This window comes from Channa argus, chromosome 11 (assembly GCF_033026475.1).
Source record: "Channa argus isolate prfri chromosome 11, Channa argus male v1.0, whole genome shotgun sequence".
Classification (NCBI taxonomy): domain Eukaryota; kingdom Metazoa; phylum Chordata; class Actinopteri; order Anabantiformes; family Channidae; genus Channa; species Channa argus.
The window spans coordinates 23,962,641-23,990,076 of record NC_090207.1 but is presented as its reverse complement, the minus strand read 5'-3'; the positions used below and the strand labels follow the sequence as shown (position 1 = coordinate 23,990,076).

Here is a 27,436-nt window from a genome sequence, read left to right as displayed (position 1 = left end):
GCATGACAAAGTATGGTGCAATTTTTTTCACCCTTTTTTTTTTTTTTTTAACAGCTATTTTAATATTTTAATGAACAATATTTCTTACATTCTGCAAGATATGTATAGGACCTAACAGGAGGTCAATATACTGTATGGCTCACCCAGTAAAGCCTTACCTTTAAAACGAGTCTCAACATCACAGTCTTGACTGTAAACTGAAATACTTAAAAGTTTAGGAAGCTTTCCCAGAAGTCTATTGAACATAACAACAAACAATTTGAAAATATTAAGCTTTTCACGATAAATATTAGTGACACTTAATCTTTAAAGATGTGGATTCCTGGACCATCCACACACAGATACAGTTGGGTGCAAAGGTTTGCATATCCTTATTGTGAAATGTCAAAAATAAAAACATTTTTTTGTTTTCAAACAAATACATACAAATTTTAATGCACATTCAGCCAGCACAAATGTTCCATAATAAGATATTTAATTGTTTTTAATGAATTTGTCAAGGGGGAAACAAACCTTTGCACATTATTTTATACACTTCTTGACCAGTGTTGTTACCACTGATGATGAAAGAACATTTGCACTAACTGAATATAATGTAAGGGAATGTTTGCATTTCCTTTCATGCCATTTTAATGCAAATGAAAAGTAAACATTTCATTATCTAATGAAATTTATATTGGTGTAAAAGTTTGCATCGCCCTTGATAACGAATAAGGAAAATTTGTACTAGTAAATGTGCATATTATGTTAGGACAGAAATCTTTGTTTTACCCTTTTTGCCATTTTCAAATAAGGGGATGGAAACTTTTGCATCCAACTATACTGATCTTGACATGTGTGGCCAAAGTACCATAGCACACGGGTCCAAACGCCTCATTTACAAAAATAAAATATAAAATAAAAACTGCAAATTTTAAAGCGTATTTCTCCTTCCTCCTTTCTTGATTGACAAAAAAACAAACAAACAAAAAAAAACTGAATTACAGTCAGGTGTGTCGGAGCACCAGGTAACTTGATTGATTTCTAGAAAAAGCAGGTCTTAAAGGGTTGGGGGTGCCTGTGAGGAGAAGTGGAGGTTTTCAGACGTGGAGAGCAGAATTGCAAGGACAAAAAGTAAGAAAGAAAAAAATACATATGCACTCCAGCAATCTGAGCGGTAATGGTCCTCCATCTTAGTAAGACCACAGGTTATAAAAATAATATACTGAATATATGAGTCAGCCATGGTTGAGATGATTACAGTACTGTTAGGCCTTGATAGACAGCTGTTAATGTGGTGGTGGTACCTTTTATAGTGTCATCCCTGCCGAGGGGAATGACTCAGTCCTTTGTGTCCTGGTACAGCATCATCAAAGTGCTGTCATTTCACTGAACATCAAAAGCTTCCCTTACTTCATACATAAGGTTTCACAATTCAAAAAACATCTGCATACTGTATAATAAACAATAGATGGAGACATTAATACAGCTTTAAACAAAGGAAAGCCCCGAAAGCACACCCCATTTTTTTTGTGTCTGACATTAAAACATCAAATCAAACTGCAACAATTGTGTTAAACACACTGAAAAATTCCCAAGCAAGTCCTTTTTTTAGTCTTTTGTGAGGACCACATGGCCAGCAGTTCCTCTGCTTTGTAAGCAAATATGTCCTCTGGTTGTCCAAAACAGAATGGCCGGGGAGGAAACACCATTCTCATGCTGTCCTGATCAGTGATGTGTTGGCTTAACTTCAGTGCTTGAGAAGAAGTGTTTCCAGGATGTGGGAGGATTGACAGGATTGACAGGTGTGACTGAGTGAATGCTGTACTGTAGATCCCTTTTTTTGGGGGGTTTTTGGTTTAGCAGAGCAAGAACATTCTAGCTGCCATCAAAGTGAAAACCTGTCCTACGAGCACGGGACAGCCAGCCAGAACTATCACTGCACACAAACCATGAATCTTCCACCTTAACGCTTGAATTCACTACTGAGAAGACAGGAAGAAACTGTTTGGTTACTGTGGAAGCAAAAATACTGAACATTTAGCATCTTTGGGGATTTGTCAAAGTTTAGTGGAAAGTTTATAAATAAGACATTGTATTTCTGTTTTAAGTATAAAATATCAAATTGTAGTAACTGTTCTTACATAACATACGTTGCTTATTCTTTTCAACCTTCAATACATATATAATTTCTCTTCAACCTGACACACACATAAGCAAACACTGCACTTCATTTAGAACCTCGATAGCCTTGAAAAGAACCTAACACTGTAGATCCAAATAGCCTGTTGAGGGTACAGGATTTGTATTTGAAATTATCCCTCACTAAGCACATGGAGAACAACAATATAAAAAAGTGAATAAAACTCCTGGTGAACAAGGGCTTCATCTAAATGTGTAACTTTAAATTCATAAAATGTACTTTTAGCTTTTTGACATGAATAAGTTAGGACGTCAGTGTACAGTATACATTTGAACAACTGCAAAATGTCTTCATTCAATGACCTGCTGCTATAACACAATATATCTAATGTATTTCATTTTTTAATAAATAAGATTTGTTTTTTCCCCCAGATAACATACGTTTGTGTTTTTTTCAGCTGGAAGTGTTTTTACAGCACTGTGGCCTCCTTTGTTCTTTCTTTCTTTTTTTTTTTTTTTTTTTAATCTACTGATGTGTCTGCTTCTTTTCCACACCCAAGTCTGGGTGAGGAGAAGATGGACAGACAGTTTCCGTACAGGCGACAGATGGAAAGATTGACAGAGAGAGACAGTAAGAGAGGGGTTTAGGGCTATGAGTCAGGGGATGTGGGTTGTGTGAAAATGGAAGCTTAGCGTTTCTGCTGCCTATCAATCAGTGCCATTCTTGTTGGGGGTGTTTGTGTTGATCGTGCTGCTGTCTAGCTGCTGGCCATCTTTGCGAGGTGGCATCCTCTCATTTATCCTGTCCAGGCCCCGCGCCTCCTCAAAGTTACGGATCTTCCTCGTAGGAGAGAAGCCTTGAATTGCTGGAGTGCAGAAAAAGCACCAAAGAGAAGCTTCTTAGTAACTGAAACACTGTGTGTCACTTCTCTACTCCTGTCTTTAAACTAAACCATATGTTTTAGCTTCATCATAAGCCTCCATCAAATTGGATTCCTTGTGGAATTTCACTTTATAAACAAAAACACAGTATTAGCATAGGACACAATACATGATGACAGAATACAATGCATGCACGGGTAAACAATGACTCCTAGTATTCACACACCAGTGGACAAGATACAACCATAACGCCTCACACTTGATAGACTTACGGTAAAGTCCCGAAACAGCCAGGGAAACCAGACAGAAAACGTGCAAATGAAAAGAAAACTGTAAAGTACTGTTCAGCCATACACTTCAGTCATTTTAATTATCAACAGAAACTGAACGAACACTCTGGGGTGAAAGTTATATAGGTGGATTTATAGCTATAGAAATAAGGTTGTTGGTACTCTTGCACAACCAGATATCTGTGATAACTAAGCACTTGTGCTCAAATGAAGAAATACATCGAAGATAGTGGAGTAGAATTAGAGATGAATCCAAAAGGAAATTAGAAATTGATTCACGTGGTTTGCAAATTTACACAAATTCTGTCACAATAACGAGTAAGTTACAAACTTTGCTAAGTAAACATCCGTAATGTCCTAAAGCCAGTAAATAAAAGCTAATATAAAAAAGAGAGTAATATCTAAAAGTTAAAAGCCCAAATAACTAGGTAAAATAATGAATTCATGCTAAGCTATGTAGTAAAAGGGCTAGTTAAAACCCCAATTAATGGTGAAACATTTTAGTTATCGATAAAAGCTGAAATAACACCCTAAAAGTAAAAGCTAAAATAATAATAATAAGTAATAATAATGATAATAATGTTGAAATACTGAGCAATAGTTAATGATGGCTAAAAGTAATAAATAACTCATAAGGTCCAACTTTTTCCACTACATTTGTAATATGAGTTGACAAAAACAATCTGAAAAAATAATTGTATGCAAATTACACTGCCTGAATGCACTGTCGCTTAAGTCAGCTCTATTTCTTGATGTGTTCATAACCAAATTATTTAGAACGTTTATCATGAATGATACCTGTGGAAGCACTAACTAACCAACTCCCACTATCAACCTTTAGCCGGCAGACAAAATAGAAGCAGCCAAATGCTGTAACAGGATTAGCCTCTTGAAAATATCTCAAGCGGGGATGTCCCTGGTCTTATCTTAGCCGGGTCTTAGTGGGAGCCACATTTGGCAAGAAATGCCAATGTGACCATAGCCAGGAAATCTTTGTCAACAAGGGGCCAAGTCAGGTCCCAAACCTGATAAGCATAACTAGCCTGTTTGTGTACACTGACAAGTCGGGATCAAACACGGCTGCTAAAAATAGTTTTGATTAAAAGTTCTATTTACTATTTAAAGTGGACTCTAATAGTGTCTCTATACCATTCATCTGAAAATATTTAATATCGATGAAAAAATTATAACAAAAAACAAAATCCAATTTACCTTATGAATGAACTGTTAAGTAAATCATTTAAAAAACTGACACTGATAATGCAAGAGCAACCAGCAATAAAATACTATATCTAAATATGACTAAATTCTAATTTCATTCTACTTTTAAGGGTGGGGCTGTGTTTAAAGGGTGAACAACACACACAAAACAAACGCGAGATAGGAGCCACATAGCCATTCGTACCTTTTGCCTTAGCTGCCTCAATGGTAGCTAGGTTAATAAGAGTTGAGAAAAGGGGGTGGGGGGAGGGGGAAAAAGTCATCAAAGACAACCAATCACAGCAAATACAGAGTAAACCCTTGGTGTGATAAACATGGGAAACAGATGGCAGAATATGGGGCCAACACCCATGAAACAGTCTTTATGGATGCCAAAATCACAGCAGCTGTAAAAACATCATCGAATCATGTTAGTGAGTGGGTGGGAAGGTTAAAGTGAGAAGGCCTGCAAGGGATTTAAGATGGTGTTAGTGGTCAAGGGTCGAGAGGACTTAGGTGTGGAGAGCTGAGGGGGGATTTGGCCAAGCGCTAAGACTAGGCTGAGATGTGCAACAGTGACAAGGAAGGGCGATGCCTTTGTACAGTAACACTGCATTTCCACGTGAAATCATTTGTTAATTTGGGGACACATAAGCTTCACTTTGAAATGAGAAAAATAATAATAACTTGGAAGAATTAAGTAAGACTTCAGCTGTTAGCTTGAATTTGATTAGTATTTCTCCTCTGGGAGTGAATGTTTGTTACTCTGAAACAAGACACAGCTATATTCACTTCTCATTCAATTTGCAGGTGTATCAAATATTTGATTATGTAAATGAAGACAAACAAGTATGATGGTATGAATAATCATTTCCCAAAGAAATGGTTTCACATTCAAGATGAATAATATAACAGAAACAGCATTTTAGCCACGTTTCCCCTTTAGCACTGTTATATGATATGCGATGGGAAAACATCTGTCTTAGCCTGCAAGCCTGAACCTTTTAAATCCTCTGATCTAGGTTAACCCATGAACTTTGTGTTTCCTCTACTATCATACATGTTCTCAAAGATCAATGAAAAGCAGCCCCCCCACCCCCCACCCCCCTAAATGTCAGCAGTAGTACAGTAGCTTAAAAAGTGAAGGAGGTGCGCAATCGCTTAACAACTGAACTCTGTGGCCAGGGGGGGGACGGACATTGACAATGGTATTCTCAAAAGGTCACAACGTGTGGTTTCTCCTTCGATTACTTTACAGCTTCTGTAAGCGGCAAGCACAACAAAGCATGACTCCCAGCATGTCCTGTGGTGGGTGAGACCTGGCATTGACCTTTAGATCAGAGGGTCAGTGGCCACTTCCAGGTAACAGGCTGACCTTGGGGGGGGGTGGGCTGAGTCAAAGCTACCTGTGGTGGGCATGCAGTCATTGATCTAGAACCTTTCAAAGGGATTAACAAGACAGGGAGGGTAGAGGAATTTCTCTGTGCTGTATTTTGGCAGGCACAAAGATCCTAAACTTCTGCTGATCTGCTTCAAACACTTTTAAAGCAGCTATCTGATGATACACCGCCTTGCAAACCATGTAACTTTCCTCACAAACATGAATCACGGAGAAAAAGTATTATGAGTGTCTTGTGTTGTTTTATGTGCTACACAAGCAACAGAGTTGGTAACACCAACCATTTTTTTTTTTTGCCATGAAAGCAAAACAGTTTGCTCAAAGCAAAGTGAATCACAGAAAAACAAATGGTGACATGGTGTGAAGAAATGTCTCCATGCAGGGTGTAGGCTGCACGAAATGGCCGCTAGTGAGGAAGAATTAGAGAATAGCCATACTGTGTAGAAAACACACTTACCGGTTTGTAAGGTCTGCTTTCCCCCAGACAACACTCCCACTGGAAGAGTTCCAGTTGGGGTTAGGCCTTTAAGTGTTAACACGCTCTCGCTTTCCTCCCTAGCGCCACAACAAAACACACAGATTACATTTCAGCAAGTAGGACAGCAGACACCTGGTGGTTACGAGTCTGTGCTGTAACTAAGAGGTCAGGAGTTCGATAATCTGTGGATGTTTAACCTGTTGCTATTTGCTGTCTGCCTCACAGAGCGACGTACCATCAGCTCGACAACAGGTAATGAGTGTCCTGGTTCTGTTAAGTGGGTCAATAACAACTTGTGTCCATTTTAGCCACTAGTAGTGTGACGTCTTGCATCAACACACTTTTTTTATTAACACACTTAAATTTGATTAATTATTCCATCTCTCCTTTAATGGGTCACAGTTAACTGTGGTTAACAATGGGAATTTAAATTTCACATTAAATTCCCCTGAAAAGAAATTCTTCTTAAAAATGATAATAAAGTCAAATGACCTCAGGATTACATTTAAAAATATACTTCCTGTATTGCCAGTTAACATCTGCGTTATCTTTTCTTTTGGTTTTTGAAACACCCTTTTAAAGCCAGTGACCCATATGGAGTCGTCTAAAAGACAGGCTGGCCCACATCTTGCCCACTTGCGGCAGTGTGACAAGCAGCAGCAGCAGCAGCAGCATTAATCTGGAATAATGTCATTATACAGTCTAGGTGCATGGTGACTCATCTCATGCCAGCTCATTAATTCTAGCAGAGCAACATTGTGTTTTCAAACACAACTTCATGGTGCATTCACCTGACTCAACCCACATGCCAGTGTTGTGGTGACCTATGATTTTATTTTGGAAAATATAACCCCCCTTACCCCCTCCACATACATATGTGCAGCAACCTTTTCCAGTTAATATCTTACTATAGGGAGAGAGATAGGGAGGTGAGTATCAAAGAAAGAGCATCACACCTGAGGACTGAGAAGACTCTGGCCATTTTCCCCACGGCGCGAATCTTGTTCCGGATGACTTCTTTTCGCATCGCCGTCGTGCCACCTGGACCAAGCGCAGAATGTGCGGTTAATGCACAAGTAAACCGCAGTGAATACTCAATACTGCTGTTTACACCCTTTTCTTAGCAGTTACTAAAAATGAACGATGTGTTGTATAAAAGCCTTGTGGGAAGAGAACAATGGATGAAGGGATGACACATTTGAGGGAGGAACTGAGTGTTTAATGATGTGTTTCAAAGTTGCACTCCAGGGAGCATCACTCCTTCAGCAGCTACAGACATGGCGGGCATTGGTTGAATTATGATTAAGTGCTGTGGGTAAATCACCTCCAGGCATTCTTTGACAATTAATTGTGTTCCAGGACTTGTTTTAATCCACTTTTAACAGTATACTGAAAAAGCAATTTCCTGAATTTAAAAAAAAAAAAAAAAAAAAAAGGAACAGAGAGAATTTTGGAGACAATCCACAATCATTGCATATGTCAGGATTTTTAGACTGAAGCAACTATCAACTATAATCAACGCGCCTCATTCACCTATAGTTTTAACGAGGAATTTCTTCCTAAAACACACTTACACACTTTTTACAAAAATTATGACATTCACCAATGTTTCCTTATTTGGGATTTGCCATTACATAAGAACAGATTATACACACATTAAAAACCAAACTTATGCACGTTTAAGTACTAACATGTTTGTTCAAAGCGTTGTTGCATTGGTCATCATTTTTTCCTCAACTGTACAATTGTGTAATATTAGGGGATTTAATTTACAATATTATTAGCATTAACATTTTTTTAAATTGTCATTATTTTACAAATTATTATGGTTTTGATAAAATAATATATTATAAATACTACACTAGCACTTCAATTTATGTTGCACAACATCACCATGCAACATGGTGAACTTCTTCACCCTCAGCCACCACATGAGCGTGTGCAACTTGACCGCTCGCATCAGTAATGTAACTGGTTGTCTGAATAAAGTCTTCGCTGAACAAGTTCATCATATAAATGTTTTTTGTGTGTTTTATTTTACATCTTTTAATGATGCTACTGAACTTGACAGCTTGTTTGCTGTTGACTTCCTGCAGTAGATCATCCCTTTCAGAACTACTAAAGTAGTAACTCGCCTATCTTTGGATTTCTTTTGGAGAGTTTTAGTATTTCTCATAGTTTCCTTCCAATTTCTGTTCAGATGGTCAATCTAATGCCCTTTCATGGCCACTGATTTACCTGTGCTTAATACTACTACTACTCTCCTTTCGGCTTATCCCGTGAGTTCGGGGTCGCCACAGCGGATCATTGTCCGCATGTTGATTTGGCACAGTTTTTACGCCGGATGCCCTTCCTGACGCAACCCTCCCCAATTTCTACCGGGCTTGGACCGGCGCTGCACAGCTGGGGAGGGGGAATGGGCTGTTAGGGGTTCAGGGACACTTCGACATATAGCCGGGGATCGAACCACTCACCCTGTGGTCCGTAAGCAACTGCCTTTACCAACTGAGCTATAGCCGCCCCTTAATAGGAACAACTAAAACAACTTACTGTATGAGGAGAACAAAATTAATAAGCGAAAGAAGAAAGGTACAAACAATATCTATGGTTTGAGAAAAGGTCATAAATACAACACAGATTTTTCTTAAGAACAACTATAAAAAAATTTTTTTGCATGTTATTAGTGAATGAGTGCCAATATTTGCACCCCTTTAATTTTACCTTCATAAAGATCATCTCCTTCAGACATCAGCTCATCGTCAGAGCAAATGTTCAATACATTCACCAGCATCTCTGTCACTGTGGAGAAAAAAAGTTTGAAACTTTAGAATAATGCAAAATGCGTTTTAAGGGAGAGTTTGTATGACATGTGTTTGGAGTCTATATACTGTAGTTTTTCTCCCAACCAGGACAGAACATGTTTTTTTGATTATAACTTATTGCTGTGTCCATTTGTTAACTTAAGGTTCAGATTAATTTTCATTTCTACATGTTCAGGGACACAAATGTCCTGTTCATTGACACATAGAACACAAAAAGAAAAGAAATCCAAAAAAAGCATAAAGCTTGTCTGAAACATTTGGGGAGGGTCCAGAGAGTTTCAGCAAATAAAAAACAAAACAAAACAAAAACATAAAGGCAATTTATTATTACAAAAATTGCTATGTGATTTATGTTTTTTTCAATAGATTCCAGTACATACCATTATTTGCAATGAGCCCATGTGCACTAGTCTTACAATTCTGTATGAGTTATTGCTACAGACTGAAAACCTTTATGAACTAAAAAAAATTTCTCATTTTAGCATTCACTCCTGTTCCACAACATAATAGAGAAATAAATCTTAGACTTTCTGAGTCTGTTTGGAGCTGGATATTCTAAAAAGCCGATGACACGCCCTTTCTTCACACACACAACTCAATAAAAGGGTTTTTCTCTGGCTTTCCATTCATATTTTCCCAAAATAAAAATGAAAAAGCCTACCCTTTTCTCCAACAAAAGGCAAAGACCATGTAAAGACATCCATGAAGTTGGGCAACCAGTAAGGGTGGGGGGAGCAGTTGAACTGTCGGATGTTCATCACATTGTTCTCATATTTTAACACAGCAGCTAGGATTGACAGAAGAAAGGAGTGGATGAGAGATTCAAGGATTGAAGCCTGGTGCAAACAAGAAAACTGCTATAACAATGTGACAAAAGACGAAAAAAAGAAAACAGAAAAAAGAAACCTTTATTGTTGTAGACGTCTAGGTAATTCGGAGCAGAAAAGATTGTGATTAATGAAGGGAATCCTGTGGTCTGGCTTTTTCTGTACATCCGATACCTGTACAGCCAAAATAAAATCCACTCAAAAATAAATCTGTTATAATATGCTGGAGATTAAATGACAACAAAAAAAAACTCTACTTACCCAGCATCCTGTGCTTCATGGGCTCTTATTACTGATAGCAAATTATTATTTACCAAAAAGTCACAGACTGCTGAGTAACTGAAAGATGAAAGGAAACAAAAGGGCCACATATTAAAACTCTGAGAGCAGTTTAAAGCTTATTATAAATTTAAACCATAATGGTTTAAATGGGTGCTACTTATAAAGCAGGAAGGTGTTTGTGTGTCATATCCTTCCTAGGTTCCAACTAGTAAATAGTTTATTCTGGGATTTAATAAACTTAACTTCCAGAAAGTCAAATGATATATTCAACTTGAATGACATCACTTTGTACATTTATATTAGTATATGCACACGGTAAAATGTACTTCAGAGCAACTGGTAATTATGCGGTTTAGATAGGAAAACATCTGATAATGGAAAATTTAGTCGCATTATCTGGTCATTAAATCTAATATAATCTAAGTGTCTTTTCATTTCTGTAAAAATTTATTTCAAAAACTTACCAGTTTACTCTACACTGTTATAAAACTGCATTTTAATGAAATGCAGAAAGGCCCCAGTTCTGAGTAAGGCTGGTTGGCAGGTTCAAAAGCAGAACCTTCTTGCATTAAGGCGACAGTGCGAACTCCTGTGCCACCATGCCTCCCACCAACTGACAGAGCTACTGCTAAGTCTGTTAGAAATGTCACTCAGTTTTCACATATTTAGTCATAAATCAAAATGCTAAAGAAATGAAAGTTTGATCCATGGTTAAAATGCTTTCTAACCAGTTCTAACCAATCTTTGATGAAAAGTCAGGGAAATATCAAATGATGGGTCCCCCAAGTCAAGGTTTTACGACAATCCATCCAGTGGTAGTTGAGATGTTTCATTCTGGACAGATCATCTTACCAGCGATGCCATGTTTAGTTCTGTGCTAATTTAGAAAAAATACATCTCCACATATCTTGACATGTAACTGAACTTGCCAACAGTGACAATAGGCCTGCAGTATAAGGAATGATGCAAGGCCAGCACCAAAGTACTCAAACCAACTAATAAACTTTGATATCATGACCTTAAACAATTTGGCATAGTATACTTTAAAACTTGCATAAAGAGTATAGACATAACTGCCTCGCTGTTTTTTTCATTTTGACTGTCTGCTCTTGACCAATCCGAAAATCTTTTTCATTGAACAAATTATGAAGCCACTTTTTGCAGCCGTTAGCCTAATTTGTAAAAGTCATATTTGTGCAACCTATTTCCAACAAGCTGTTTTTATCCGTTAACATATTTGGAGAGGGCTGTTGTTGAAAGTACTTCAATGAGCCGCTTGACCTACATGTACAAAAACTGAAGCTACATCCTCTACCCTGTGTGATGCACTTTATTTACTATTACACTAGCATTGCTTATTGTTTTTTTTTTTTTTTTTACTTGTTAAACTTTTAAAAATTTTATCAAATCAATATTTTAATGGTGGTGAACAGGGGTTTAGTTTTATCTCTGTGTTTGATAACAGTGATGTTGGTGAAGCTGCGAAAGGAGAAGATAACTTTGATTTAATACCTGAAAAAGTAGGAGCAACCTCTGACTGAGTTGTGGTTGAAGTGTTCTGTTGTCTTTTCACTGCCATAGTCCTCACCCGGGTCAGCCCAAATCAGGTCACACATTGGCCCAAATGCTGGAGGCTCTTTAAACCTGTCTAACTGTTGACAGACAGTGTACGGTTAAGACTGATATGAACTACACAGCAATTCAAAGCTAACACAGTATGCACTGTACGTAACACCTTTAAAATAAATTAAATTAAGCAAGGAGTAATTTGTATAGTATGCAAAGTATTGTATCAGGAGTTGGCTCCATGGGGGATCACTTACTTTCCTTATGTCATCTAGACAGTTGATTTCTGGTGAGAGTCCACCATGTACACACAAGAATTGTTGGTTGAGCAGGGCAGCAAGGGGCAAGCAGTCAAAGGCCTCCATACAGGCATCATACACCCGTTCAGAATATTTAATTTTACCTGAAGCAAAAAACATGACAACACAAAATATGGATTTGTTTAGTCCTGAAGTTAATCATAGATACACTGCTCTGAACTAATATTAAACGCCATGCTGATTTCTTCTGCTAATGATATATTTAATAATAAAGTGTTTAAGTACAAGTTGAAAATTATTATTGGATTTATTGAAGTAAAAAGGTAACCTAATAACTAGATCTAATACAAATGGAAAAGACTTGAAAGAAAGAAGAAAATAGTGAACCTTCCCAGAAGTGGCAAAAGTCACACATTTTCCAAGGAAAGCTTTTAAAGAACTGCAGGTTTCTCTCACCTCAATAGAAGTCAGTTTTTATGAGTTCACTATCTGAAAGACACGATTTAGAAACAGCACCATAGGATAGTGGCGAGGTTAAAACCACTGCTATCAAAGAAGAGCATTAAAGCACTGCCTGAATTCTGCCACAACACATCCAGATAATCCTCAGATCTTTTAGGACAATCTTCTATGAACTGATGAGTCAAAAGTTGAAGTGTTTGTAAGTCAGGGGTCCTGATACATTTGGTGTATACAAAACACACAATTCAACTAAAGAACAGCTCAGAAGGCAATAAATTAAAGTTTTGCATTGGGTAGAGAGTAGTGTAGAGAAACAGGTTTGAGCTGTTTATGAAACAAAGATTCTCTGTGAGAAAAGAAGCATCACTCCACTATTTCTGTAGTTCCCACACACAGTGTCTGACCTCATGTCTGCTGCCAGTCAAAATGTTTTTCATACTGAGCACAGTCTTTAGCATATAGTTTAAATAAAAAAAAAAAAAAAAAACTGGTTTGGAATCATATTTTGTCTCAAGTTCATATACACAGTTTTGACCTCCCTCAGTTGTGACAAACGTCGCACGCAAATATTAAACATGTTTAAAGTAACGTTTATGAGAATGACTTTTAGCAACTGGACCTTAGGACTGAGCTTGTAGTCAGATATACAACCCCTATTCCAAAGAAGTTGGGACGATGTATAAAATGTAAATAAAGACAGAATGCAATGATTTGCAAATCTCATCAAGCCATTTTATTCAAAATAGAACATCTCGAAAAAGTTGGAACAGGGTGAGGTTTACCATTGTGTAGTATCCCCTCTTCTTTTAACAACTGTAAATGTGTGGGAAGTGAGGAGACCAGTTGCTGGAGTTTTAGGAGAGGAACGTTGTCCCGTTCTCGTCTGATGCAGGATTCTAGCTCCACGACAGGCCTGGGCCTCTGAGCCTGGATTTTCTGTTTCATGATGCACCAAATGTTTCTATTGGTGACGCGGACTCTTCGTCTGCGAAGCCATGCTGTTGTGATGGACGCAGTATGAGGTTTAACATTGTCTTGCCGAAATATGCAAGGCCTTCGCTCTTTCAGTTGTTTGTCTTGTGGGGTTACTCCCTTCAGTCTCCTCTTTAGCCGGTAAAATGCATGGTGTTTAAGTCTGGAGATAGACTTGGCTAGTCGAAAACCTTCCACTTCTTGCCCCTGATGAACCTCTTTGTTGTTTTGGCAGTGTGTTTTGGGTCATTATCTTGCTGCATGATGAAGGATCTCCCGATCAGTTTGGTTGCATCTTTCTCTAAATTGGCAGAGAAAATATTTCTCTACACTTCTGAGTTCATTTCGCTGCTGCCATCATGTGTTACATCATCAATAAAGATTAATGAGCCAGGAATTAGCCTCACTGTTCCAAATCTGTTTACTCTTTACCAGCGTCGAGATTCTTGAGGTGTATTAAATTCTCCCCACAATGGCGACCAACTAAACCGTTAAATGATTTTACAGTGTTTAAGAATACAATGCGTGTGTCCACAGACGATGGTGTGAGTGGGTGCTGGGGTGAAGTGAATGAAATCTATTTGCAGCTGGCAAGGTGTCTTTGCTGTCTGCCAAAGAGTATTTGTTTCTGAGTGTGCATACTAATGGTTCCCTACATGTCTCTCTCTCTGTATCTGTCTGTCTCTCTCTCTGTATCTGTCTCTCTATCGCTCTCTCTCTCTCTCTCTCTCTCTGAAAAGCATCTACAGTGATCCTGGCTGCTCTCCATTCCATGCTCCAGCAGTTCATCATCTGATACTCCTCTGTTGACTCTGATGGACTTCCTGTTCCCACGGACACTTTCTGAGCTTGTCATGTTTTTAAGGGAAGTCAGTAGTTACTGTTATTCTTCTCTGGCATGAAACTCTACTTTCAAACGTAATATATCTCAAAATAATTTTGTTCTTCTGTGCTTTTTCTATGTGAAAAAAAAAAAGGATGCTATACTAGCAAACATGACTGTGATAGCAATCCTGCACTTGTGCTGTGAGTACTACACCTACACCTTACACCTCGCCATTTTTTGAACCCAGGACCTTATTACTAAAAGCCTGAAGTGATACATACAGCATAGGAGCAGACTAGTCTTGGCCTTCATGTGGCTGAGAGTGGTGCTGCACTTACATTCTTGTTTGAAGGTGAAGTACTCCGTGAGATGCCGGCACTCATGGTTCCCACGCAGCAGGAAGAGTGTGGTAGGGTGGTTGATCTTGAGCGACCAGAGGTAGAGAACACACTGGAAATGTGGAAAGAGGTAATGAGAAGGAAAGTTAGAGATGTGCACAGAGGTTGAAAGTCTGATCTTTTAGAGTGTTTAGAGATTTCATTTCCAACATGTAGTAATCAGCTGTCAATTTTTCTGTTCTCTGGCTATTAGTACCACATCGTAACATTCGGGGAATTACATAGAATCTGACCATTACTGACATTTAAAAAACAATGTCACAAAACAGCAAAATATATCTAAATGCTTCCCAGCTTTCAGCACTGTAGCTGGCTTCATATCACTGCAGTTACATGAAGACTGTCAAATTTAACAAATCCATACACCCGCACACTTGGCCCTGCTTATTTGTCTTTGTTATCAGTCAGAAAGTGACCTTGACAAAGTCAAGTTATGTTTCGTATTGCGGTAACAGTCTACAAGAGATTTTCATATAATAGAACTAAATCAATTCCTGTCATATTGAAATGTACCCATGCTGTGCTATTAGGCAACTGTGGAACAGCGCAGAAACATGTGTTTTTCTTTTCACAAGCTCATCTTGTAGAAGAAGGAAAAGGATGCTTTGCACTGGTAATAGTAGGGGGTGTAATTAAAACACATACACACACACACACTATGAAAAGCTGAACAGCATTTACAATCCAAATGAACTTCTATTCTCTTACGTGCTCTATAGCTGCCTCTTGCCAATCTCAGCCCACTCTTTTGACATGCACCAACCAGGGGCTGCTATTAAGTCACTGTAACAAGATGCCAAGGTAACCAGTGTCAGCAGATGCATCTTCACATAGGTGCCAAAAAAATAAAAGAGTGGGGGAGCCACTCTTCCTTGTCTCGACCCTTTTAATTGTTGGTAGGAACAGAGAAATGTGAAGTGTATGTAAATGTGTCAGTGTGACTTGATCGTTCATGTGTGGAGGTGGAGAAAGGGAATTGGTCTTCGAGTGCATGGAAGCTGACATGGGTTTTAATGAGAGCCCTCTGCTCTCTTTTAGCCAGGCACTCCATCTCCAGCCTGGAGTGGGGGAGGCAGACAAAGGAGAAAGGGCACACAGCTTTGTGTGGCAGAGATGAACAGTGGCTACTTTTACCTCAAGCCTATACACTAACACACACACACGTATGTAAAACACACACACACACAAATACATCAGCCTGTGGCTGGTGTGTTAAGGGAGAGTAAGTCAGCAGACACACACTCTTGAATCAAAGACACATTTCTAAGCAGATAAAGGAGAGCTCAGAGACAGAAATGGATTGCTCACATGAGCCAAATTGCTGGCGTACAAAGGTAATACGCTGCTTCAAGAGGCTACAGTCACTCTGTATGTTACCTAGGTAACCACATCCTGATATCCATTTTTCTCTGTCTGTCTTTATGTGTTACTGAAGTAAACTATGTGGCCTTCCTTTACATCCTCTTTTGTGACTTTAGATCAGCAACACAGATGAAGCTGCTAAGTATGAAAAGTAGATTTTGACCAATATTTACTATCAACATTACTGATTCATCGGCTGTTTATTTTTTACTCTAATCAATTAATCCTTCAATCTTTGAAATGTCAGAAAATTAGCCAAATGCCCAGAATATATTCACAGAGCTTGTTTTTTTTCCTGACCATAAATCAAAAACATTTGCTTTACTATTTAACTATAAATGAGTGTGAAATGTATAGGATCTTCGAAGCTGGAACCACAGAACAGTCTTCATTTTTGATATTAAAATAGTAGAACTGATGATTAGCGATCAACTAATTAATTAATAGGCAAATTGGAAATAGCTTTCAACCAGTGAACATTTTTGTTACCGTGTTACTTGCTACCATACAGCAAGAAATCGACAAGAGTAATCCAATTACAGCTAATCCTATTAAAAAAGAAAAAAACTCTCTTGCCCACATGCGTTTAATTTCATTAGAATAATTGCTTGACTGTGTGTGATTCAAAGATACAATGCATGGCCCATTACTTATAATTAGCTGCTTCCATATTAGATATTAGATATATTAGATACGACACAGTGTTGACAGCCGGATGTACACTCTAGACCCTACTCTGTGATCACACCTAAGCTTCAGCTGCAGTAGATGGAGGAGCACTAGATTGACACTGATGAGCACTGTAGCTCAGACAAACTGAACCAGCCTTCCAGTGGAGAAATGGTCAGCAACTTCTGCACTTTGGGTTAGGGGTGCTTTAAGCCCTACAACCCCTACATTGGCATCTGTCAATGATTCCCTATGCTGTTTCAGTCTCTTCCTTTCATCTATGGCATTTCATGCACCTCAGTGTATGACCCAAGGCCCATCAAAAGGCCCCACAGGCTGATCAAAATGTTATCATACTGCCCTGTTGACCATCTCCACCAGCCTTAAGAAATACTCTTTTCTCTTTCTTCATTGGATATATTCATTGGAGAACTGTATGGTTACAGGATGTTAAAATTAACTCTACGTCAGACTAATCAGTTTTGCCTTAAAATGGAAAAAACAACCATTTGCACCATCTATGTCAATAAAAAGAACATATTTCCCTTGTGAATTATGACAGTTAAAAAAAATCTGAAATGTTATTTCTAAATAAAGAAATTCCTAGCATTGTTCTTTCTTGTTGAAATCTTGTGTCTACATTACCCAAGATGCAACTTTACAGCCAACCGCTCAGATAGTCAGGTGTGTTATGCTAGAAGTGGTGAATGTAGCCTCAAGCCTTTAGCCTCAAAGATGTGATGGCAGCTACAAATGTCTGGTAATGGTCATTTTTCACATTTTCAAATATACTCTGCATATTTGTGTAAACTACATAAACTATAAATTTTATGTCTGTGATTATCTTGGACTGTCAGTTCTGTGTGTGTGTGTGTGTGTGTGTGTGTGTGTTTGTCTTCTGCAGTTCAATTTCCCATCGGGATAATAAAGTGAAGTAAAATAATGTTTTCCTCAGCCCCAGATGAGATAGACAGAAGGAGCATCACTAACATTTATGAGACATTACAGCTCCTTCACATTCATACAGCTTTTTTCCCACATATGCAGTCATACCCTGCGACATCTGTAAAACTGGCATATTTTGAAATACAATTTCTGTACTGCACCTTAAATGACAGAACAAGGCCTCTTACTCCACAGTGAGTACTACAATCAGATCACATCCTTTGAAAACTGCACAGGACCAATTTGATAATGCTGATGCTGAGTCATAACCGACAAGAGAGACCCTGCTGTACTGTGGGTAAGAATATACATGATACTGACTTGAGGTTCTCACTAGTCCCACGGGTACCCTATCATTTTTATTTATCTAAATCAATAGCAACATAATTTCATGTTATCTACTGCAGTTCCTGGCACTGTGGTTTCAGCTTTTACAGCCAAGCTACAGCTCTCTGTTCCCATCCTCTGTCTTATTTTTAACTGTTCCAATCAGCATGTATGAACTGTGCCCTTTAGAGCTGTCATTCAAATAGAATTTCTGAAAGCAAAATACAATTGGTCAAGGACCAGTGAAGGAAGCTCCTGAAAGCACTGCAGTAAGAATTAATTCCATAAGTATTCTGTCCATAGATCTTAATGATAATCAATACAATACACGCCACTGTCCAGTGTGTCTTTATTACATCAACTCCTGTCAGCTACTGACCTTTATTCACATACACTACATTAGCATACACACAGCAGAGTGTTAGCCAGCAACACACTGGGTACATCCCAAGTCTCTTAAAAACATCATCTTGTCTTTTCTTTCCACTTCCACTAAAGATGATGAAGAAGACACAATGACAGAAGACACAAGGAAATGCGTTATTGGAAAAATTAAACATTATCTCCTCTAAACTCTGTATTTTAACTGTGCTCAATAATCTAAAGTATATACATATTATAAAATACTTAAATAAATAAATAATAAAAACTGATTCCACTTCCTCCTGTCCATAATCTTACATTGTAAAAAATGATATTGAAGAGAAAAGTGTTTCGGATAAATACAGAAATTGTATTATTTTGCTAATAATATTAACAGTTAACACAGATGAAGAACTTGCTAGATGAATGATCTGAAATCAAATAAAATGAAAGCCTAAAATTGTTGAAAAGGTTCTGCTACAAGTGTACTTCAATAATAAAACCGCATGGATGTTGCGATGCACTTTTAGAGGAGTCTGATCACTTGCAGCATCCAATAGCTAACACATTTGCGATAAAGGGGTGTGTCTATCCAGAACAAAATTTCACGAAGGATGACCTGTGTATCCTCACTTATTTGTCCTCAAACATTGCTCTTCGATCCTCGCTCCTTAGAGAGATTTAAGAGGATTTGGCTTCCAGGGCCAGGCAAAGAGAAGTGAGGAAGGATCTTATAAGAGACCTGAGATGCACCTACTGACATCATGGACAAGTACAGTTTAAGGCAGGAGTTTACATTTAAGAGAGGGCAAAAAAGCTCCAATAAATCATAATAAAGATATAAAATAAGAAGAGATAGTAACTTACCTCAATACTGAAGTATCCTCGATCTACATAGTCACCGAGGAAGAGATATCGCGTGCTACTGGGTGATCCTCCCACTTCAAACAACTTCATAAGGTCAAAAAATTGTCCATGGACATCGCCACATACTGCAGAAAAAAAAAACACTGCTGTTAACAAGGCATACAGCTATTTTCAAAACCCATCTTTCCTTGCAGAGTCTAATTGCTCTGTACATTAAAACTAAAGTATGCGGCTTAAAATAATGTGGCACTTGGAATGCACTCTCTCTTCTTTGGCCAGCTCTGCTTTGCTCTTTACACTTTATCAAATTACACTGACATGGTAATAAAAGTATGAATCCAGCAGAAATCTCTGACAGGTCAAAAGGATGAGCCTTAGTTGAACACATTGCTCTGCACTAGTGCCAGTGCTGGTCAGAAAGGTGCAAATCCACCAAACCTTTCAACTTTAAGTAATTGCGGATATTTCTATTTTTTTTATTGGAAGATGTTGCACAATCTGACATTTCATTGTCTGTGAAATATAGTTTTTTTTCCTCAAATCAATATTTGACTCAGCAATGGTTAGCCCAATTATGTACCTTTTAACCTATATAACCATCCTATGTATGTAGGCGGGTTTTAACAAATATCTAGTGATTTAATGTTATCAATTATGAGTACACCCCCCAAACGAACCCCATTTTGAGAAAAGGATTGTATATATTACAGGGCATCCGGAAAGAATTAGTGTTTAACCTTTTCCACATTTTGTTAATTTACAGCCTTATTCATAAATTGATCAAATTTAAAAAAGAATTCTTTATATTTTATAGTATATATATATATATATATATATATATATATATATATATATATATATATATATATATATATATATATATATATATATATATATATATATATATATATATGAGTCAAATATTGATTGGAGGAAAAAAAATTTTTTGCAAAGAAGAATGGGAGAAACTGCCTAAAAGCAGGTTTGCCAAGCATCATCCTCAAAAACAATGGAGCCTGTAATTAGTGGTAAGGGTGCTTCAACAAAGTATTAAGCAAAGGTGGTGAATACTTATGTACATGTGAGGTTTTTTTTTTTTTCATGCATTTGCAAATATTTTAAACAAAATTCTCTCAGGTAGTCATTATGGGATATTGCTTGTAGAATTTTAAGGAAATTAAAAAAAAAAAAAAAAAAAAAGTTAAGCACTGTGAATACTTCCTGGATGCACTGTATGTAAATACAAAACGCTATTATTTAAAAATCATTTGAACCTAATTTGACTGTAAATAATAGAAAGTGAGAATCTGAGAGGACAAGGCCAAAAACTAATATTTAATTGCTGTGATCTTCTGCGCTTTGTGGCAGCACTATATTAAAAACAGACCTGTTTCTATGGTGGAAATCCCTCTACGGGTTTAAATTCACCTCTGAGAACCACTGTCGGTGAACACAGTTTTTTGCTGCATCCACAAATGTGAGTTAAAACTTTACCCTGGAAAGAAACAACCATATAAATACACATCACCAGAAACATCAACATCTTCTGAGCTTAAGGTAATTTAAAATGGACTGAGACATGGAAAACTGTCCTGTGGTCTGACAAATCGAAATTTCATTTACTTATTTTTAATCAGGGCTCTGTGCCCTGGGACCATCTGACTTGTTATACAGTATATAACAATTGTAAACAGCATCTGTGCTGCTGTGGGGTTGGATCTGTGAAGGCACTATTAATACTAAACAATATAACCAGGTTCAGCAATAACAGCAAGATGTTTAATATGACTTGTAACCACTGTAATAATAAGGTTTTGTCTCAATAATGGCAGAGGGAGTGTGACATTATTACACATGTCAACGGTAAATGATGACAGCACCACAGAGGACAGTGAAGGGAATGTTTTCTCAAAACACAGATCACACTGAGCATTTTTATGTCCAAAACAAAATGATGATATTGGAATTTCAATTTGTATAGAAGTGTCTTTGATTTTTGTTAAGCTGAATTAAATAAATGTTTTCCTGAGAACATGTTTCTTAGTACGTTTGGATTGAACATATGGAAAAATCAGCAAAGAGGTAAGAGCTGACATGACTTGAATCGGCCTGCATAGCTCTTGGATCTCGCATAGAAGTGGGCATATTCCAGCTGCTAGCATACAGAGAGTGCTGCAATGGAATCTTGCCTCAGTTGGTGTTTATATTTTGTTCACAACACTTTCTATGCTGCCTTGAAATGACTCATTCACTCTGCATCCGACAGTTAATGTTTCAAACTACTTGTCAGAGTAGTAATGGTAGACTTCTGGGCCATCTTGCACAAGAGGCTGTTAAAGTTTGTAAGGTGTTCAACGGTCAGGGTCAGTTACAGAACAGCACTGCTAGTGCTGTTAAGGATTCAGTGTCTTGCTTAAAGGTGCAGCGTAGGTGTGAGGCCAATATTTAGTTTATGTTTGAATCTCTAGCTTCTAGCCAGAAGATGGTCTCAACAAAGGAGGATTTACTAATAAAAAGACATCTAGCTGTGCCAGATAGAGGACTTTGTCCCTTTGTAGGCTTACCTGTTATAGGCGCCTCCACTTCTAACATACACTTCTCCTGGCGGAGGATGTTGGCCCCATCATTGATGACCTTAAGGGCCACGTCTTCTTCAACCCTGCCTTCCTTGACGAGGTGGTTGCGAAGAAGTTCGGCGTTGGGCTTGCCATCTTCAAACAGCTCTTTCACAGTCAGCTTATGTTGTGGAGGATATGGCACAGCTGGGAAAAAAAAAAAAAAAAACTGGGGTGAGCAATATAGATAAACTATATTACAACATTTGTACATATTTTTAATATGACAAAAGAACAATTCAACTATATGTTTGGCCACAAGTCATATCTGCATACAAACTTTAGAACAAAGCAAACACAATCAAAATCAATAGTTTTACAGCTTTGTTCAGTAGTAGTAGTAGTATGCTGTTGCTGTGCTTTGTGTACAGCAAAGTGTACCCCCCCCCCCCAACAATAATTTATTGTTATTTTTAACAATACAAAACAATAAAAAAAAAAAAAAACACTGGCCAGAAAAACCTCTCCACTGTGTGACATGCTTCTTCATTCCAAAAGCCCTGGTCGAGAAATTGTTAATGAAGAATCAAGTCATCCAGTGGAGCTGTGTCTAGCACACATGTTTTTGATCATGTTTGGACAGCAATGGCAGTCTGCAGCACAGATGAACAAGCTAATCCAGGCTGCACCCTGACAGACATGTGTGGGTAGAGGCAATTAATTGCTGGTTTCAGCATCTGTTTGGGGATTGTTGAAAACAAGTTTAAATTAGAAAAAGTACCAAGTCATTCTATAATGTTGTCAATTAGATAAAAATAACATAATTCGCTCCTGGGTAGCATAGTGATTTCTGTTTACATTTCTAATAATTCAGCACAAATAACCACCCAAACCAAAATAAGTATGAAATGATAAATGGACTTTTAAAAAATCCATTAAAGTTGTTTTTTCATGGTACAACTCTCACATCAATAAAGCCTCAAATGTTAATGGGTTTCTAATTTTCTCAGAGTAATAAAACTTCCCCCTGTCCATTCACATTGAGTCATTTGATCATTGTTATGGTCGAAGAGGTTCAGTTCTCTCAGTCAAACATTCAGCTTCAGCTCAGTAAATTGCTTGTCCAAATTGAAAACGTCAACATACTCAAGAGACAATTTCAAGAATCTGCATCTCTACAGTACAGAACGATATGACCCCAGAAAGACAGAAACATGGAGCTGCAGAGATATGCTCCATCTTGGACTGCATTAACGTAAGTTGTAATCACGGGGGGTTGACATTTGCGTTTAGTGTGCCAAGATGAAGCTATTGGCACAAGATGAGGGATGCATACACCTACATGATAATACCAAGCAGGCGCTGTGTAAGATGTCCTGCACCTCACTTGACCCACTCTCCCTTAGTAATCTGCTCCACACCACGTACACAATCCTTTTATAGCCATTACAAAAGGTCAATACTTTTAAAGCTAAGAATGACAGGGCATCTAAATGTATGTAAAACTCCAAACTAGCTTCATTAGGTGACACAACTTATAGAGATTCCCATGTTCAAAACAACAGCAGAGTGCGATCCAAACCCTCTAACCTGCAGGTCCTGCATGGTAAAAGGGGATCACAGCTGGTACACCTAAAAAAACAGGCCAGGCACAAGTCAAATACATCAAGTATGGAACAAAATGGGTCACTTAGGTAGTGTAAAAATCACAAAAGAAGTTTTTAAAATGCTAGCTACACCACAGAACATCTTTCCTGAATGGGCACTAATGGTTTTATTCCGGATACCTGATATCATATAAATCAATTCACAGTTGAGTGCCCAGGATATCGGGTGTCACCAAATGTGATACAAATAGCTATTATCAGCTGGTGGAGATCAGCAGTATTTATGTGATAAGCAGAGCTAGCGGCTATGAATGGGAAACAAAGAGAGAGAATGTTGTCACACCTACACAGCAAATTAGACGCACTATAAAAAAAAAAGCGTTGATGAGTTTTAGTGTGGGTGTTTGATAATCAGAGATGTGGAGCGTGAGAGCCGAGGTAGCCCAACGGTCTTCATTTCTCACCCAGTATTGTATGCAAGTCTGGACTTCAGAGAAATCTTCGACACTTTTTTTTTTAATTGCAAGAACAATGAAGAAAAGCCTTTTAATAAGTGACTGTAGCTGGTATTTGAGTCAGGAGATGCAAGTAGTTGATGTTATTTAGACCACAGAGTTTAGCGAGGTCTGCAGCAGAAAACCTAGAGCCCAGTTGCAAGTTGGCGGTCATGCATTTGACTAGTGAGGTATAAATAAAATACAAAGTGCCCCCAGCCTATGAGGCACCGCTGCAAGGAGAGCTGTAAGCTGAGGTACGAGCCTTAAGAACAGATTAGGTAAAGCCTCTATTAGCAAGGGCTTTCAGATTCAGGGGCTGTTTACTTAAAAGCCTGGTCACACTGGAGGGAAGCTCCAGTACAAACAAACAAAAAAATAAAATAAAACAAATGATGACACAAAATAAGATACATTGTGGGCATGAGACAACCAGACCGTGAAACATTTCAGGAAAAAGCCATGCTGACTAAACGTATGAGAATTTGCCTGGAGCCTGGTGGAGATTACCCATGCTGGACAATAATAGCTGGTCTCAATACCAAAGAACTGAACTCTCTATCCAAGCCAATAAGGGCGATCCTGCTGCCCCTTGGTAATAAAAATAACAATAATAACTAATTCTGGGGGGGGGGGGGGGGTTGCCTTTGTAATCAAGGCTGGACCAGTCCGTTCAAACACAGATACAAATGAATGTCTGGCTGCCAGTAAACAGCAGTCCAAACAGGATGCACTGTGATGAAAAAAAAGCAACAACAGTGCAGACTAAGTGAAGTGAGCCACTTATTTTCCCACAGCGTAACCCAATGAAGAAAAATGTTTGGTTAAAAATAATAAGCTGCCACAATCCTGAGACTGGTTTCTTATTAGAGTCTGCCTGACCTAATTAGCATTAATGTTTGATGAACTCAAAGACACAGACACACAGTAGGCCACTGCTGCACTGCATCAACACCCACACTCTGTCTGGCATGACAACAAACGACTCAAGAAACAAAGACACTACTATCTGCCATCCTGCCCAAAAAGGATAATGTGTTTTTGGACAGTGATATGAGCCAGCATCTAGAAAATGTTCACCATTGTTCCAAAAATCATCACAATAGACGAGGTTTGAATTACAAAGATGCGGCTGGGTGGAGATGAATGGAGCAGACTGGGGCTGGATGAATCATGAAGTCCACTTCAGATTGCTCTAATTATCAGTGAATGCATTACCCTCGTAGGCTAAATAGCCAGGCCTCGGGTTTTTCATCATCTCTGTAAGTCAATCGCATGGCGTTGTAGTACTAGCACACATTCCCCTCTGGCCCTCTCTTTGATTTTATTTCAGGCACACAGGGTCAAACTTAAACACACATCAGCAATTCAGTTCAATTTTCATCAAAGACGGCTTATGAGTCTTTGTCTCAACAATGTAAAAATAAATAAATAAATGTTTTCAGTACAAATCTGTAGTGCATACAGGTGGCACCATACCCTTATTTAGCTTACTGTTTAGCGTAATTCACACACAGCCTAGGGAAAAATATTAAACGACCAAATGATTGACTAACCAGGTCGACTGGAATACGCAGCAGGGAATGAGCTTAACTATTGACTTACACAAGTGGAGCAGCATTAGTCTTAGTTTAACTCTACCAGTTTAGGTGCTGCAACAGCCACAAGTTCCACTGGAAACACTGGCAGCATACACATACACCAAAAACAATGTCTGGATAAAACCACTGTATGTCTGAGGTTTTATTACAATATGTTAACTTGGGGCTCCACCCTATCACACAGTTCTCTTTCTTCTGTCTTTTACCTTATCAAGTTCCTATTCTCTCTGCTCTCTCCACCATGTGGCTGGCTATGTTGGGAACATTGCTGGGGAGATTCTTTCCACAATTAACTCACCCTCACCCTACTGGCTCACACTTCAGCATTCCACTACCCTGGCAGGACACTCTTCCAGTGCCCTTATAGACAGACAGGGATGTAAACTGCTTTGGCATTAAGCAGCAGTGGCGGTGGCAGGGATGAGGTTGGGCTCACTCAGTCTTTCTCTCTCTCTCTCTCTCTTTGGAGATACCTTACAATTGGCTCTGCCTGCCCTGTCTTGAGCAGACACAACAAATGGTGTCCTGTCAGTCCAATGGGCCACAACAACCTCAGTGTGAAGGAATCCATCTCGTCAAGCTCTGCTAGTAACCTGAGCGAAGCTTGGGAATTCCAGTCAGTTTTAAACTGTCTTGTGATTTAAGATTGGATCCATCCTAAATGTCAAGGAGATTGGGCACTGACATAGGACAACTTCTTGCCTATGCGGTTGCATATAACATTTGTCAGTGGACAACTGTGAAGTTCTGTCCTTAGCGATCAGAAAACGTTCCCCTGATTCAGTCGCATCCACAAGATACGTGAGCATCTTCTGGTAAAAATGACCAGCACTAACGCCTTTAATTTGAATCATAAAAAAATACAAAAAAAATAAAAAATAAATCAGAATTAAATTTAGTCATTTGCCTTTTTACGTTTATGAGACTATTGGATAATAAAGTTATTCCGAAAGCTACAGGTGGTTTTCAATTCATGGGTTAGTTGCCACTTTAAGCATTTCTGATGGAGTAGAATACGGTGGAGCATTGAAGAAAAACTCACCTTTTATCAGCCGCTCCGTTGTGGACTGTTTCTCCTGTTTGTCTTTATCCTTTCCTGACATCTTGGCTTCAAGCTGGAGGCTAATTTCAAATAGTGTACAGTTAAAATATTGTACAGTTCTCTTGCCAGCTAGTCTGGGGAACAAGCTAGCGCATCCGTCAGGCTGTCAGCTCCGTGTTGACTTTTGGTTAGACTCGGAGGCACTAAGTTCCTTTTCTGTTCGCACTTCCCAAACAGAACAAATTAGCTAGTGAAGGAGCTCCTGCTATTGTCGAGGTCTGACTAGCTAATAACCGGGCTAGCATGCAGCGACATCAATGCTAGCTAATAATAAAAGCACAAAGTAGCAATAATGACACACTTGTAGGCATGTATCAAAAAAAAAAAAAAAAAAAAAAAACAGTGGTGAGCTTTTGTGGTGTAGCCAACAGTTTTCAACCACAGTAAAAAAAAAAATAAATAAATAAAAATACCAGGATATTACCTAGACGGAGGCTGCCGTTAGCAGCTAATCCGATTTAGTTATTCTTTTTCAGCTAGTTAGCCAGCTAACATTTTAACGTATTGGCAAGTCGGCGAAGAGGCAAACACGGCTTCACAGGACTGGCGTTTCATCTTTTATGTACAGGTCGAATATTGTAGAAAATAACAGCAGCGGGTAAATCGCGTTTATTTAGTGTGCATAAAGACCGAGAGTCCTCCCGAGATGCAGACAGCGTCTTGACAGAGTATCCTCCTCCTCCTACCCCACCTCCTACTCGGATTAAACTCTAATCTGACAGTGAGTGAGGAGCAGCAGCGGTGGATTTCCTACAACAT

The 27,436-nt window shown here is 38.5% G+C and overlaps 1 protein-coding gene across 4 annotated transcripts; it reads right to left on the bottom strand.

Annotated features, from left to right (window-relative positions):
- Positions 1-33: 33 nt before the first annotated feature.
- On the bottom strand, positions 34-27,436 carry ppp3cca (protein phosphatase 3, catalytic subunit, gamma isozyme, a). 4 transcript variants are annotated; one of them, XM_067520941.1, is made up of 15 exons: positions 27,102-27,436; positions 26,618-26,697; positions 21,883-22,080; positions 19,319-19,443; positions 14,726-14,837; positions 12,125-12,270; positions 11,814-11,953; positions 10,281-10,358; positions 10,099-10,193; positions 9,854-9,979; positions 9,092-9,169; positions 7,327-7,411; positions 6,350-6,447; positions 4,699-4,725; positions 34-2,987 (listed from the first exon to the last, which is right to left on the bottom strand). In XM_067520941.1, the coding sequence occupies exons 2-15, from the start codon at positions 26,676-26,678 to the stop codon at positions 2,830-2,832; spliced, it is 1,527 nt and encodes a 508-aa protein (XP_067377042.1). In that variant the 5' UTR covers positions 26,679-26,697; positions 27,102-27,436; the 3' UTR covers positions 34-2,829. The 4 variants fall into 4 exon arrangements, with proteins under 4 accessions (XP_067377042.1, XP_067377041.1, XP_067377043.1 ...); XM_067520940.1 differs by lacking the exon at positions 27,102-27,436 and having other exon boundaries at positions 26,618-27,039; XM_067520942.1 differs by lacking the exon at positions 27,102-27,436 and having other exon boundaries at positions 34-2,978; positions 26,618-27,038.

What these genes read in the sequence shown, in the direction of transcription:
- ppp3cca (XM_067520941.1), bottom strand. Translation starts at nt 26,678, where the DNA reads ATGTCAGGAAAGGATAAAGACAAACAGGAGAAACAGTCCACAACGGAG. An exon ending in AACGGAGCGGCTGATAAAAG is followed by an intron (nt 22,081 to 26,617) that starts GTGAGTTTTTCT and finishes TTTTTTTCCCAG; the next exon opens with CTGTGCCATATCCTCCACAA. An exon ending in AGTGGAGGCGCCTATAACAG is followed by an intron (nt 19,444 to 21,882) that starts GTAAGCCTACAA and finishes TTTTTTCTGCAG; the next exon opens with TATGTGGCGATGTCCATGGA.